Here is a 16658-nt window from a genome sequence, read left to right on the forward strand (position 1 = left end):
AAAACTTTGTATGCTTTGCTGTTTGTTGAGTAGCCCAAAAAGATAGCCTGATCAGCTTTTGAATCAAACTTTGCTAAGCTATCTTTGGTATTTAAAATAAAACATCTACAGCCAAAGGCACGAAAGTATCCAATATTGGGCTTTCGTCCTTTCCAAAGTTCATAAGGGGTTTTCTTAAGTATAGGTCTAACTAGAGCCCTATTAAGAATGTAGCATGCTGTGTTAACAGCTTCTCCCCAAAAATACTTTGGAAGCCTATGCTCATCCAGCATTGTCCTGGCTATTTCAACCAGAGTTCTGTTCTTCCTTTCTACAACCCCATTTTGCTGAGGTGTTCTAGGAGCAGAAAAATTATGGTCAATGCCGCTGGCTTCACAGAATTCAACAAACTTTTGGTTTTTGAATTCTCCACCGTTATCACTACGGATATGAGCTAATTTTAGGTCTTTTTCATTTTCAATTTTTCTAACCAAATTTGAAAATGTCTCAAAGGTCTCATCCTTGCTGGTCAGCAAGATAACCCACGTATACCAAGAGAAGTCATCTATAATGACCAAGGAAAATCTTCTTCCACCCAGACTCAGCGGCTGGACTGGACCAAAGAGATCCAAGTCTAGTAACTCTAACGGACGTTTAGTTGAGACAATGTTTTTACTATGAAAAGATTGTTTGGTTTGTTTTCCAGCTTGGCAAGCGTGGCATAATTGATTTTTTTGAAATTTAAGTTCAGGCAGTCCCTCAACCAATTGCTTTCTTGCTAATTTGGCCAGGAGGTCCATGCTTACATGACCAAGTCTCCTGTGCCATAGCCAGGAATTTTCTTCCTTTGTTACTAAGCACACAGTTTTTGAAAACTTTTTCTCTAAATTTAACATGAAGACATTATCTATCCGAGGGGAAGTTAAAATTAACTCATTTGTTTTTCCCTCGTATATTTTACATCCAGTAGCATCAAATATAACTTTTCTCCCATTGTCACATAGCTGAGCTACGCTGAGTAAGTTATATTTGAGTCCGCTGACTAGGGAGACAGATTCAATAGTAGGATTACCTCCGATGGTTCCTGAGCCTACTATCTTACCCTTCTTGTTGTCTCCAAAACTTACGCTCCCTCCTCGTTTACGTTCAAACGTGATGAATTGAGTTTCATCACCCGTCATATGCCTTGAGCATGCGCTGTCAATATACCACATCTTTGACTTCTCGGCACATCTCAGGCTTACCTGCATTGTAACTAGTTACTTTTAGGTACCCAATTCTTTTTGGGTCCTGACTTGTTAGGTGCAACAGGTATAGCATCATATTTTATTTTATGGCGACATACATGGACAGTATGGCCATTCTTTCCACAGAAGTCACAACTGACCTTCTGTTTAGGATTTTTTACTGACTTGTCAGCACCCCAGTGCTGAGCGTGCCAGCACACCTTAGTGGTGTGTCCTAACTTCCCACAAAAGTCACACTGGACTCTTCGCTGGGGATTTCGTCTCTGCTGAGTACCTTGGTACTGAGTTTTCAGAGGAAAATTATTTTTATTTGGAACCTTTAGTTGGTTCTGGATGGTTGTGACGTCCTTTCTCAGTTTCTTTGAAACTGACTGGACTTCAGAGACAGACTCATGTATGATTTTCATATTATCATGCAGAGTTGAATTGTCCTGAAGAAGGAATCTGAGCTCACTCAGTTTGACCTCTTCCACTTCGTCACAGCGCCTGCTGAGTGCTCTTATTTTCTTGTTACACTTCTTAACAAGTGTATAGAGATCACTCAGGGCATTAACCATGTCATTTCTGAGCTGAAGAAGAGAAATTACCTCATTTGATTGTTCTTCATCATCAGATGCGATGGATGGGTCAGCATGCTCAGAGATGCACGGTTCAGCAAGCTCGTCAGCCATGAAGCATATCTTCGCCGACTCAGTGGCCTCAGTTTCAATTGATGAAGACTCATCACTGTCGCTCCAGGTGGCCACCATTGCCTTCTTCCCATTCTTCTTGTCTTTCCTCAGCGTGGGGCAGTTTGACTTGATATGGCCAGTTTGATGGCACTCAAAGCATGTAATAGGCTTTGAGGTGTCCTTTTTGTATTTGCTGTCATTTGAGTCAGTCTTATACTTGTCAAACTTTCTGTAAGGCTTTTTAGAGTATTTGTCACTCTTCTTGAATAGCCTCTTCATCTTCCTTGTGAACATAGCCATCTCCTCATCATCAGTTGAGCTCCCGTCAGTGGAGTCAGCTCTCATGACAAGTGACTTCTGCTTCTTGTCTTCAGATTTTTCCTTTACCTCAAAGTTCTTCATGGATATCTCATGGGTCAGTAATGAACCGATGAGTTCGTCATATTTGTAGGTGGTTAAATCCTGAGCTTCCTCAACTGCTGTCTTCTTTGCTTGCCAGTCCTTTGGAAGACTTTTGAGAATCTTTTTGACTTGTTCTTCCTCAGTGAAGATTTTCCCAAGTCTCTTGAGCTCATTAATGATGTTGGTGAACCTTGCGTTCATGTCTGAAATGCCCTCATCATTGTTCATCTCGAACAGCTCGTACAATCTCATTTGCTGATTCACCTTGGATTCTTTTACTTTGTTTGTTCCCTCGTAGGTGACTTCCAGCTTTCTCCAGATCTCTTGCGCCGACTCACAACCTGAGATTTTATTATATTCTGCAGCATCGAGCGCACAGTGAAGCATATTAATAGCCGAGGCATGGTTTTGAAGCTTCTTAAGATCGTCCTCTGTCCATTTGGCCTCAGCTTTTACAACTGTTTGGCCAGCCACAACCTCAACAGGTACAAACGGGCCTTGGACTATAGATAGCCAGGCACTCATGTTTGTGGCCTGAATGAAGTTTTTCATCCTATTCTTCCAGAAGGTATAGTTTGACCCGAAGAATAGGGGAGGCCTAGTAATGGACAGCCCCTCAGGCAGTATTTGAGTTGTTTGGTTTCCAGGGAGAAACCGAGTGCTGTTTTCGCCCATGGTAGGGATCAGCTTAAGGTTGTTAGACCTTTTAAAGTGAGCTTTTAGGCTCTGATACCACTTGTTGGTCCCTTGTTTAGTTGCAAGTATAGTTCCAAGGGGGGGGGGGGTTAGGAACTATTTAAACTTTTTCTCAATTTAGGCAGACTTCTTTCCTTTCTTAAAGGAAAAAAGGTTTTAACAGCAGCGCTGAGTAAACAGTAAGATACTGACTTAGTCAACAGGTGACTAGACCAGTTTCTTAGCTTGAGTCAGGAGATAGCACTTAGAGTCTATTCCTGAGCTCTTACGTTTAAAGCGCACAACTCAACTTGACCTTTTCACTTGGTCAGTTTTCGATTGTTTAAGCAGGCAATACAAATAAGGAGTTAAAGGTTTAGAAAAACTTCACTCAGCAGATTTATCCAGGTTCGGCTTCTTCTAAGCCTACGTCCTGTCCCCGGAACACTTCCGAGATTTCAAATCCTCTACTGAGCTCTTTAAAGGTAGAGCCTCAAACCTTTTACAATATCAGCAATTGAGTATGACAAGAGTACCCTCCTCTATACTTCTACTCAATCCTAATCTCTCTGTTGAGTACTTAAAACCGAGTACTCAGCCTCTCCTTTCTATCTCTAGAAATGATAATTGATTTGTCCTAATACAAAGATGTGCTAAGACACTTTAGATGATTTACAATCACTCTAGACTTTTACACAGATATGAAAATGTAGTGTAAGAATTTTGCTTTGCTTCTTGCTTGCAGAACTTGTAGAGATTTGGTCAGCGTAATGGCTTGATGAAAAGTTCTGTATTTTGTGAAGCTTGTGATGGCACTATTTATAGAGACGTCTGGACATTCGGTCATTTCGAATTTCGAAATAACCGTTGGAGGGAAACGACTATATGTCGTTGTCATCCTGACTTGCACAGAGCTCTTGGCCAATCACAATCGTGTATCTTCTGTCCTCGGTCAGCTCAGCAGATGGTCTCTCCTTTTATGGAAAAGTCAACTGGACAGCATAATGTGTCGTCTGAACTTTGCTAAAAGAGGAAACACTTTGTCTGGAAGTTTTCCTTTGCCAGCTGCTGTCTCGTACGCTTTGTCGAGACTACTCAGCAGCTTCATCTTGAAGTTGTTCCCGAAGGTCTTCTAGATCCTTCCGTTTGCTGAGTTGCGTTTTGAACAAAACGGCAACGTCTTGACATACGCGGACCGAGTGTACTGAGTTGTTTGACTTGGGCCTTGGCTTCCGTAATGGGCTTGGGCCTTTTGATTCTTATAACATTTTAACTCAACATTGAACAAACACATTAGTAGAATTAAATCAAAGCATTTAAACTTAGTGTGTTTAGAATATGTATTTTATACTTTAAACAATTTTGTCAAATCAAAATTATGTGGAAAGGTGTTTCAACAGCCATCAGCGTGGGAATTAAGAGATTATCTATAGAATCAGATAATTTTGAGGCTATCAACAGGATCTCTAATAATCAGGCTAGTTGCTTTAAAAGCCAAAACATCATCAAAGCCATTTTAAGGCTTCGCCCTTCCTTTGAGTTCTTAAACTTCAGCCACATCTACAGAGAGCAGAACCGGGTTGCGGATCGTCTGGCCTTAGCTGGGCATGAGGGGATGTTAGGTGTTTCTACCCTTTCTAGTCCTCCCATTTATCTTTCTTCCCTTCTTTTAGAAGATAGGATTGGGGTTAGTCTTCCTAGGCTAATCCCGGGCTAGTTGTTTTTTGTTGTTGTTTTTTTTCTTTCCTGTATCTACCAAAAAAATAATTAAAATATGATTTAGTATTATTTTTCTATTTAGATAAATATCATTAAAAAATTATTTTATTTTTTCAATATCAACCAAGTTTAATTAAGATTTTTATTTTTGAAGAAGTTTAATTAGTATTAAATTTTAAATATATACAAATAAATTTTAAAAATCTAATAAATTAAGATTGAAGTTGAATTACAAAATACATATCCTATTAGCATATTTACATGTTAGTTATTAATAAAAATAATCACTATTAATTTTAAATGTATATTTTTTTAATTTTTATATTTATTTATTATATGTTAAATAAATATTATTAATATAACTTTGATGAATATAGTTAATATTATACTATGTTATAAGATTAAATACAAATAGAATTATAATTTTCATATGATTTTTTAATACCGGTTAAACTTTGGTTGGACCCCGGTTAAACCTCAAACCCTTAACCCTTTGTCTTTTCCGGTTCTTTGACCGGTCCGGTTTTGACAACCATGGTATAGAGTAACATAAACTTTGAAACACGAAAAGAATCCAAACCTGTAGTAATGCCTCCCGAGAAATCATCGGCAGTAAACAGCAAGAAGCATTTATATCAATCAAATTCTCCGGCGGTGGGCTATTCCGCCGATTCTTCAAGATCGTTCTTCAAACTTCCATTCAACATAAGAAGCTAGTACGTATTAGTTTCGAATTTTTTCTCCAATCCAAACAGAAAGCAACCGCCACATTCGTCCCTGTACATAGGACTGTAATCGAGCCGAGTCGAGCCAACGTTTGGTATGCTCAAACTCTGCTTCAAATGAATCTTTTCTACGATTGCCAACGTTTTGTCATTCGCAACTTCCTAAAATTCAGGTTTTTGCTAATATTCCTTTCTGCGATAAATTTTACAGTACTGCGAGAATAATAGGTCCGATCAATGAATTTTTTTTTTGTCTATCATTATATAAAAGATAATTGTTATAGTGAAAAAAATGTATACAGAGGCGTAGACAGGAGGGTCGAGACCCCTCCGGCCGCCGAAACCACCTTGACCCGTGGTAGTTTCGACCCCCTGTCTAAATGGGGTGTTGAATTAGGCTCTCAAAATGGTTCATTAAGTGTTAGACTTGTCCAAAATTCAAAATTTCAATATTTTGATCCTATTAGGTACGCCCTAAATCCAAATTTCTAATTTTTGGACATTTTAGGTCTCTCTAAATCCAAATTTCTAATTGTTTTTTTTTTTGCCTGTTAAACCCTCCTTAAATCCAAATTATTACTTTTTTTTTGGCCTGATAGACCCTCAAATCAAAATTTTTAATTTTTTTTACTTGTTCGACCTTCTCTAAATCCAAATTTTTTTACTTGTTAGGACTTTTAAACGAAATCTAGCTTAATTTTGAAAAAATGTATATTAATACTTAAAAATTGGTTCTTGACCATTCAAATTATAACATACGTATATACCAAAAAAAAATTGAAGAAGTTTGATTTAGAAAAAAAAAAATCGAACGCACATATAAAATCGGTCCCTAACCGAGTAATCTTTTATTTGCCACTGAAAATGTATATGTAACATGAATTGAATTTCTTTTTCCTTTTGGATCTCTCTTCAATGCCCAATTTCAGTTTTTATATTTTAGAATTTGGGAAAATAACAAAATCAAGTTTAAATTTCAGTCTCTCCTTATGTTTTTCTTTTTTTTTTACTTTTGATTTTTGAAAATTAACTTGAAATCGACATTTTATTGTTTTCTTTAAAAGCATGTTTATTTCCAATCACAACTAAATTTAAAATTAAGTAGAATTAAGGATATAGTCGTCATTAATTTAATGATTAATTACTTGGATTATTTTTTACCAAAACAGAAAAAAGTTTATAAATGACTCCCTTAATAATAAAAGAATAAAATTCTTTCAAAAATAAAATAAATTGAATCACTAGAATCCGAGGGATTTCTTTTCATCAAATATTCAAATTTATGCTCGAAAGGATTCCATATGTGATTTTTCGTTTACCATCAGAAGTAAATTATAAAAAGCCTATGAATAACTTCACATAATAATAACAAGATAAACTAGCAACAACAAATCTCATAATATTATAACGGTGATTTTCACCTGATCAGTGACTGACCAAATAAATTTAGTACTGTTAGATCTAAACTTATTAAATTTAAGTTTTATCGATAATTTTAATTTCCATTGTAAAATAAATCTATATTCATTTGGTCAAGTCACTCCGAACATTATGCAATCGTAAGAATCCATGTCACAAACCTAATAAAATACATTGATATTTAAAAACATTACATAAACACTAATAACATCACAAACCTTAAATAACTCACCTAAAAAAAAAACCCTTAAACAGTCCAATACTAGCATATTAAAGACAATACAACAGATCTTAGGAATGGGTAGACCTACCCTTATCTAAACTTTATTCTACCAAAAAAGATAATACAACAGAGAGAGTAATATATAGTTAATCAACACCGCTCCGATCATTGTTGATCTCATCAAGAACCACCACTAGAGCCATAATAAATGCATAATCCACGTTTGGATAAGTTGTCACTGCAAAATTCTCCGTATCCAACAAAGCCGTTTGCAGATTGTGTCCTCTGTGCATCTGCCATATTTTTTTAACACATTAAATTATTATTGACAGACCGATTACACCTAAACTCCGTTTAACTTATGTAAAACTATTCAGATACCACTATTTCTCTAAAGTAAAATATGCATTTAAAAAAGGCTTAATAGGCACCCAAGCCCCTAAACTTGTAACTTTTTTTCACCTGGCCCCCTCAACTTAGGGAACAACCTCTCAACCCCTCAACTCTCCAAAAACATCACATACAACCCCTTACACTCCTATGTTCGGTCAAAATATTGACCCATGTAGAAAACGCGCTTGACTGTTGACCACACACTAATGCCATATGTCATTTTTTATTAAATTTTTCCATTGAGACCTCTGCTCGGTGAGCAACTACTAGAGATGGATTTCGATCAGAATTCTTATGTCAGAATGGAAAATTTTAATAAAAAAATAACACGTGACATTGGTGTGGTCAATAGTCAAGCGCGTTTTCTATACGGGTCAATATTTTGACCGAATATAGGGATATAAGGGGCTGTATGTGATGTTTTTGGAGAGTTGAGAGGGTTGAGAGGTTGTCCCCTAAGTTGAGGGGGTCAGGTGAAAAAAAAGTTACAAGTTTAGGGGGCTGAGTACCTATTAAGCTTTTAAAAAATTATCATGATAATTATGTGTTAAAACAATTTGGCTAAATGAAATTTGAATCACAATTATGTTCAAGGAGAACTTAATGTATAAAAATAAATTATCAATGACCTAATAATGTCTCCATTTAAAAGATTATGGACGTGTCTTGTGTAAGGAAAGCTATGTGTATTCGGAAAGTTCTAAGTTGGCTCAACAGAAAGGGTATGGACGACTGTTTTGTTGAAACCGGTGTAGAGATGATGGTTTTAGATCTTAATCAACATGCCTTCACATCTTATTATGGCTTTGTTCTTGATAGTTGTAATAGGTTGATTCATTCGTTTAATGGTGTTAGTATCATTTTTACTAGTCGTTCGACGAATAGTTTGCCCATGAACTTGCAAGGCCTTCCTATTCTAGGCTAAGACTGATGGAGTGGCATACTAGTCCTCCAGATTTAATTGTCCACATCTTATATTCTGATTCTATTTAATGAATGGTTTTTTCTTATATATATATAAAAAAATTATGGACGTAATATGTGCAAAAATAATTGAGAAGCGGCTGAATATATGTATTTAAAAATCAAAAGCTTAATTATTAAAAATTAAATAAGTTAGAGGCTAAAATGTGTATTTTTTCCTAATGATAAAAATAAAAAATATTGAAAAAGTCATGACCTTTTCAGAAAAAAGTCATCAAAATTAGGGTCCGTTTGTTTTATCTGCTGTTTGCTGTTACTGTTTGCTGTTTCCTGTTACGGTTTGCTGTTTGTTGTTTGAAAAGGCTGCTGTTACAAAAAGCAGGGATTCCCGACTTTTATAAAAAACTATTTTTCGGCTATAAAAGGCAAACTGGAGGTGTCTAAACAAACACCTTAAACTCTCCTTTTCAAAGTGAAAAGGCAAACAGGAGGTCGAAAAGCAGTTACCAAACACCCATTAATATGCTTATCATTAAATAAAATTATTAAGTATTTTTTTTAAAATTTATTAATGTCTGCAATCGCATATTTTTTTAGTAAGCTTTAAGTACTACTCCCTCCATTCCATTATATAAGTCATTCTAGGGTATTTCACACAAATTAAGAAATATATTGGTTAATTAAAAAAAATTCTCTCTTATGTCACTATTGAGCAATAAGCATTGGAATATTAAAAAACACATGTACCAATACAAAAAATAATTCTCTCTCATGTCACTATTGGGCAATAAGTATTGGAATCCTAGAATGACTTATATTTAGGGAAAAAACCAATTTGCTAGAATGACCTATATAATGGAATGGAGGGAGTATTTTGGATGAAAAACATGAAGGTATGGACCACTATTAAGTAAAGTTTAAAAAGCTTATTAAAATATTTTAATCATTTAAAACATGTAAAATATTTTTCTCATTTTTTACGTAAACTTTTCGGTTAATTGATTTAAAAAATTTTGTTAGATTTATTTTCATCAAAAAAAAATTATGAAAATATTTTTCCATTCAATATTTTCAGGAACTAAAAGGGATCTTAGTTTTTTTGAAGATTAAACTCATATCTAGCTTCTGTATATCTAAAATTTTGTTATTTGTCGGGAAGTATTCTTGTACGCGACATTTAAGTTATTTTGCCAATTTGTTAATAACACAGGAGACAATTTTGTATCATTAACATATAACATGTAAATATAATTTTTTTTCCTATATTGACTTAATATATGAATAAATAAGATAATTTTTCAGTAAAAACTAATTTGTGTCAAAAAAAAAATTTATTTTTTACACATTTTTTTAACAAAATTATTAATTTTTCATCCAAAACTTAATAAAATATTATCAAATAATAATAAGGGTCAATTGTGAGTATTTTCATTAGAAAGTGTTATGAAAAAGTGTTTGATGATATAGCAATGACTTTGTCAACTTTTAAAAATGATTATCTATTGGAATGACGGTGAATGTTTAAAATTTTTAAGCAATAGTACCACTTTTTAGCAACCTTCTAACAATAGTATATAATTTTTTTTAATATAAAAATATAATTTAATTATCTACTATTAGTTCATTTTTATAACAACATTTATAATAAAAATAAATTATATACAAAATTATATACAAAATATAATTTAATTATCTACTATTAGAGTAACTGCAGCCGTTTTTAAAATTACTTACTATTTAAATGTTTTTTTAATAGAAATTGTCAAAAACGACACGGATCAATTAAAAAATAAAATATTACTTTCTCCCTTCCATTATATAAATTATTTTAGAAAGTGATTTTTTTTCTAAAATATAAGTTATTTTAGTTTTTTAAGAATTTTTAATTTAATGTTTTAGTCCTAACATTAAATTTTTTGTTTTGATTTATATGTTTTTTAACGTTTCAATTCTTAATTTGTGTGAAAATCTTAGAATAATTTATATTATGGGACGGATATAAACAGGGGTTTATATTCTTTTTTTTTTCCTATAGTATTTGAAAAGAAACATAATAATAAAGTGGAAATTTAAAAAAGAATTACCTGTGCAATAATGGTTTTGGAGTTTCCATCTCCGAGAAAAATAGTGCAAGAGCTCTCCATCCAACCTCCTTTGATCTTGAAATCAGGAACTTCTTCAGATTTATTTCCGGCTAAGAACACATCTAACTGTGTTTTCATCTGAAACAACGACGATTTCCTCACACTAAACAACAAATCTTTCTCATCGGTGCTTTCTCCCCTAAACGCCTCCCATCTCCGGTGAGCAGTCCTGATCTGAATTTATTTATCAACTAATTCAAAATCTCCAACTAGAACAAAAAAAAAACAAATAGATCGACAGAATCAGAGAGAGAGAGAGTAGACGGACGGACCTTCTGGCGGAGATTGACAATAGTGTTACCGGCGGCGTCTTTGAGAAAGCGGCGATCGTGGATGCTCATGAATTTACTTTTGATCTTGAAAATTAGGGCTCCGTTGACGTCTTTTATGCTGAAATCGTTTTCGCCGAATGTGAAGATCTTTGTGGAGATGATTAGATCGACTGGATATTGTGCTAAGTATTGTGGTCCGATCACCACCACCGGTCTTTCTAGCGGTATTGGTGTAGTTGTCATCGCCGGAACTGGGTTGCTAGGTTGCGCCATCTCTGTAGTCACTGTTTAAGATAGCAGTCCACCTCGTTGTTATATACTACTAATACAGCCTGGCTTCTTGTCAACTTGCAAATTTTTGTTGAATTTATAGAAAACTTGATTCGTCCCGTGCTTTTAAAATGTTCCGATAACCTTCTAAACTTGCATAACATAACAATTACATACGGGGAGGCCGGAGCGGAAAGTATTTTTCGCAATTATAGAGACTTTTTCAAAAGTTGTTTTGCTTTTTTTTACCATTCCTTCTTTTGCTTATATAGTTAAATTGAGAGCCGATATTTTCGCAATTAAACTTGCTTGGGAGAAAAAAGCATCAGCTCTGGGTTGAGTCAGACTCAATGTACGTAGTTAGTCTGCTTAGACACCGTTCCATGGATGTTCCTTGGAGTATTCAACAAGAGTGACTGCATTGTCTCAACTTTTGCTCTAGGATGAACATTCTCTTTTCACATCTTTAGGGAATTTTCACACATCTTTAGGGAAGGAAATAAAGTTGATGATGCATTGGTAAAATTTGGAGTCTTTTCTCTGTGATCAATTGGTGGCTTTCAGCTCCTGTTTTTTTTGTCACAGGTTTATCAATGATGACATTTATAGTATTTCACATTTGCGTTTTTCTTGACTTTTCCTAACTTTTCTCCTCTTTTTTTTTGTTTGTTCTCCTTCCTCTTCTCTTGTTCAAATACTCACTTTTTTCTTTTATTAATACATTGCGGGTTTGACAGTTCTTGGGCCATGGATGCTCACCCCGTCCAAGTTCTGTCTCGTTGCAATTTCTATAAAAAAAACAGTGTTAATTATAATTAATTAATCATTTAATTGTAAAATAGTAAGTTAAATACGGAAATTGTATTATACGTATTTTAAAAAAATAAAAAATAAAATAACCAAGGTCAGAATATATATGGTTCTAATAATAAAAAAGACAAGTTTTACAGTTGAAAAATAAGAACTTTATTTTAACCTATTTTATAAATTATGTAATAATATTCTAAGGCGTGTACAACACATCCTCTCGATGCAACTTTTTTTTTGTAACCAATTGATTAATTGATTATATTTTACATATATTCAATGGACTAACTGAATATTTTATATAAGTTAAGAGGTTATCGAAAAAATAATAATAAATGAAAGAAGTATAGCTAGCAAAGGTAGATCTGACGGAAAAAAAAGTTCGATAAGGGATAAAGACTTTAAAACCAATAAGAAAAGTAAAATTGAAGCTAACTAAATCTAAAACATTGATGGAGGATGAAGAATGAAGACAAACTTTTTCCTTCTCCCTCTAATTGAACCTGATAAGAAGATTAGAACAGACAGTAAAACGGTGATGGTGGTGTCACGTTGAATTGAGAAGAAGAAGAAAAGATAAAGAGCTGAGAAAAAAAAAAAGAGAGAGAGAGAGAATGAGCTCTCTCTCACCCCTGAAAATTATTGGTACCATTGGGATAACAACACCAACTGTTCTTACATTATCTATACTTGTAAAATTAGTTATTGGTCCGTTTTAAAATCATCGTTTTTTTGTTTCACTAATTAAATTGAACCATTCTTTATATATAGAAAAGTTTTTTTTGAAACGATATATAGAAAAGTTAAAACGATAAAAACTGCAATTAATATTAAACATATTAATAACGGTATAAAATAAAAAAAAATTGCATTAAAAAATATATTTGACAAATAATATGAAATAAAATAAATTAATTAAATGTGTCAATTATTTTGAAATGAATGGACTAATTATGAACATTTAATCCAATTCAAAAATTGTTATCCATTTTATTTCATTTCATCTATGTTTGAAATTATATTTTTTACAATTTAAAATTAAAGTTTTTATAGTCCCATGTAGTCACATTAAATGTATCAAAATCTATTTTCAAACCGTGAAAAATACAAATTTCTAACGCATGTAAAATGAATACACTATTTTAATCGAATTTTATATTAAAATTTAACTTCCTATTATCATTACGAGCTTAATGTGAAGGACTTGCAGTGGCGAATACATGATTACTCGGTTTGGGGGTCGATTTTACACATGGTGTAGAAATTTTTTTTTTGCTAAATCGGTGTCTAATAAAAAAAATTCAAATTTAGAGAGAGCCTAGTAGGTGAAAAAATAGAATTTGGATTTAATTGTGGCGTAACAGGCCAAAAAAATTAGAAATTTGGACTTAGAGAGTGTCTAACAGACCTAAAAAAAATTGAAATTTTGGATTTGGAGAGGACTTAATGGCACCTGGGCCAATTTTTGAGTACTAATATAGCATCCGAGCTAAATTTCTTGGAAACAAGAAGACCAGAATCACCACAACTTTAAATTTTGTAAGATAGGGGGATCGAAACTACTCGTAGTCATGGTGGTTCCGTTGACCGGAGGGATCCGGACCCGGTCGCCCTATCTCCGCCTCGGATCGAACTAAAAGATTAAAAAGATTGATGGAAAGAAAATGAAAGATCAATGCACTTATGATGTTTGTTTGCCATTAAACTATGCAATTTCCATATGTTGACTTCCGAAAACGAAAGGCGATAAGGTTAAGTTGAATGGGTCTAGATACTTTCTCTTTAATTTGAAATTTTGTTTACCAAGTCTTGCACCTATGTGTTTCACGGCAAATCATTAAAAGCATCCGGTTTTCCATATCATATGGAGGACCTTCTATATATATTTTGACACGTGTGATATGGATTCATACATATTATAAGAGGTCTCATTATTTTAATTATTACGTATGGTCACAATACACGTGTCCAAATGTGAATTGGGGGTTCTCCGAGTGACATGGAAGACCGGGTACTTAATATAAGAACTCGTGTTTCACACGGTGTGTATAATTCAGTAGCGTTCACATTAATTTTGAACGACCAAAACCGTTAGATTTATATTAATTATAATTCTACAGTGGAGATTTAAGGTATTCTAATGTGTAGATTTAATGAGTTTAAATCTAACAATAAATAAACTAAATTTATTTGATCATTCAGGTCCAGGTGAACGCTACTCGCGTATATTATCTAAAGACTTACAGTAAAACCTCGATAAATGCATATCCTTGGGACCGGAAAAAAATATTCATTAAGCGAGATTATTTATTTATCGATAAATGAATAAATTATTCATTTATCGATAAATCAATATTTATTGTTTTTTAGATAATTTTTCATTGCAAAATGCATACATTGTATGTGGTAAAAAAAATCAAAAGACATCAATTAAACTATTACTTGAATATATAGACGTTTATTTTTTTGGTAAAACTTAATACATTTAAAACTAAGTTCTTGTGCATAGCAAATGAAAAGGTTTAGTATTTAGCTATAAAAGGTAGAAGATATATTCCAAGTACACATTTTTTTTCTCCTCAAATAGCTTCTCATCATTTGAAAGGTTTATATATATATATATATATATATATATATATATATATATATATATATATATTGTATTTAATTCAATAATTATTAATTTAAATTTTCATTGGGCCCTTAAGGATTTAAATATTTTTATTACTTAATGCATTTAGTGATGTTATTATTTTAGTCCATTGGCCCAAGTTGGGACCGAAACAATTTATTATATAAACGAGGTTATTACTTTATCCAACATTCATTTTTCAAGGTTTAAATGTACTACATCATTTGCCCCTAAACTTTTCCAAAAAGTTTGATTGGCTCCTTAAATTTTCAAAGTTTTTTATAGTTTCTTCAACTTGCATAAAATATTCAGTTCGTCCTCTAAATTTGCATAAAATGTAATCAGTTCATCACGTAGTTGCCAAAAAGTGAGCTGTGTGTGGAAGATGTGTTGCATACGCCTTAAAATAATATTACATAATTCACATAATAGATTAAAAAGAAAATTCTTACTTGCTCAACTAAAATTTTCTTTTCTATTAGAACCGTATATACCCCGACCTTGGTGGTTTTACACTTTTTTAAGATACTTGTAATACATCTTTCACATTTAACTTACTCTTTTTTTGTGTGCAACTGAGTGATTAATTGATTAAATTTTATGCAAATTCAAGGGACTAACTAGATATTTTATACAAGTTGATGGAGCTATCTGAACATTTTAAAAGTTTAGGACGCCAATCAATCTTTTTAGACAAGTTAATAGGCAAATGATGTATCAAGTCATACTCTAAATTGAATCACTAGAACCCGAGGGATTTCTTTTCATCGGATAGTCAAATTTATGCTCGAAAGGATTCCATATGTGATTTTTCGTCTACCATCAAAAGTGCTTGACCAAATGAATTTAATCAATAACTATTAGATCTAAACTTATTAAATTTAAGTTTTACAATAATTTTAATTTCCATTGTAAAATAAGTCTATATTTAATTATGAACAGTTAAATTCATTTGATCAAGTCACTCCAAAAATTATGCAATTGTAAGAATCCATGCCACAAACCTAATAAAATAAATTGATATTTAAAAACGTTATATAAACACTAATAACCAATGTTATCAGAACCGGACCGAACATCAAACCGGATTGATAACTGGGTCACGGGTCACTTGGTTGGACCAGATGGTTCGGATTGGTCGAACCGAATGACGTAATAAATAAATAAATAATATTTATATATATTAAATATATATAATTAATTTAAAAATATTTTTATACATTATATATATTCAAAATAAATTATAAACAATTTTTGGTTTGTTATTTTTTTGTTAATTTTAGTCTTAAATATATAATGAATAAATTAAATTCAGAATAAATTGAAATATATCAACGTATTCTATGCCATAAGATCTTTTTAAAAATATATTATAAACTCAAAATGGACAAATGATGAATGAGAAATTGATGCTCAAAGTAAACCACTTGAAATGGTTTGAAAAAAGATAAAATGAAATTAAACACTTACATCCCACGTAGGAAAGAAATGAGAACTTAACTAGTTTATAGGCATATGAGCTTTACAAGCCTTTAACCAATTACTAGAGAAAAGGCTCTCTCACGCGCAGGGGGTGCAATTGATTAACCATCGGGTTAGGGGCGCACCCGCACGACGTGGGCGACGGGCATGCCGCACCAAATTAATATTCTATAACTTGACCCCTATTACTATTAATTTTTATTTTTGTTCGCCCGCCCAAAAATTTTCCTGCTCATAACATTGCTAATAACATCACAAACATAAAGATAATACAACAGACCTTAGGGGTGGGTAGATCTACCCTTATCTAAACTTTATTCTACCAAAAAAAAATATAATACAACAGAGACAGTAATATATAGTTAATCAACACCGCTCCGATCATTGTTGATCTCATCAAGAACCACCACAAGAGCCATAATAAATGCATAATCCACGTTTGGATAAGTTGTCACTGCAAAATTCTCCGTATTCAACAAAGCCGTTCGCAAATTGTGTCCCCTATGCATCTACCATAAATTTTTTAACACGAGACCGATTACATAAATATTCCAAACTCCGTTTAATTTACATAAAACTATAAAACTATAGTAAAATATGCATAAAACTATACAGATATAAATGTTTTACTAAAGTAAAATATGCAATTAAAAATTATTTGATTTAATAATTTC

General features: G+C 32.8%; 1 protein-coding gene across 1 annotated transcript; it reads right to left on the reverse strand.

The window, feature by feature from the left end:
• Window positions 1–6990: 6990 nt before the first annotated feature.
• On the reverse strand, window positions 6991–11132 carry LOC136226446 (protein LURP-one-related 15-like). Its single transcript, XM_066014933.1, has 3 exons — window positions 10794–11132; window positions 10462–10695; window positions 6991–7353 (listed from the first exon to the last, which is right to left on the reverse strand). The coding sequence occupies exons 1-3, from the start codon at window positions 11064–11066 to the stop codon at window positions 7207–7209; spliced, it is 654 nt and encodes a 217-aa protein (XP_065871005.1). The 5' UTR covers window positions 11067–11132; the 3' UTR covers window positions 6991–7206.
• Window positions 11133–16658: the final 5526 nt, after the last annotated feature.

The sequence above is a fragment of the Euphorbia lathyris genome, chromosome 4 (assembly GCF_963576675.1).
Source record: "Euphorbia lathyris chromosome 4, ddEupLath1.1, whole genome shotgun sequence".
NCBI lineage: Eukaryota > Viridiplantae > Streptophyta > Magnoliopsida > Malpighiales > Euphorbiaceae > Euphorbia > Euphorbia lathyris.

Excerpts from the sequence above, each read along its gene's own strand:
- LOC136226446 (XM_066014933.1), bottom strand. The coding sequence starts at position 11,066 with ATGGCGCAACCTAGCAACCCAGTTCCGGCGATGACAACTACACCAATA. Across the intron at positions 10,696-10,793 it reads TTGTCAATCTCCGCCAGAAG|ATCAGGACTGCTCACCGGAG; the intron begins GTCCGTCCGTCT and ends AAATAAATTCAG. Across the intron at positions 7,354-10,461 it reads CCAAAACCATTATTGCACAG|ATGCACAGAGGACACAATCT; the intron begins GTAATTCTTTTT and ends AAAATATGGCAG.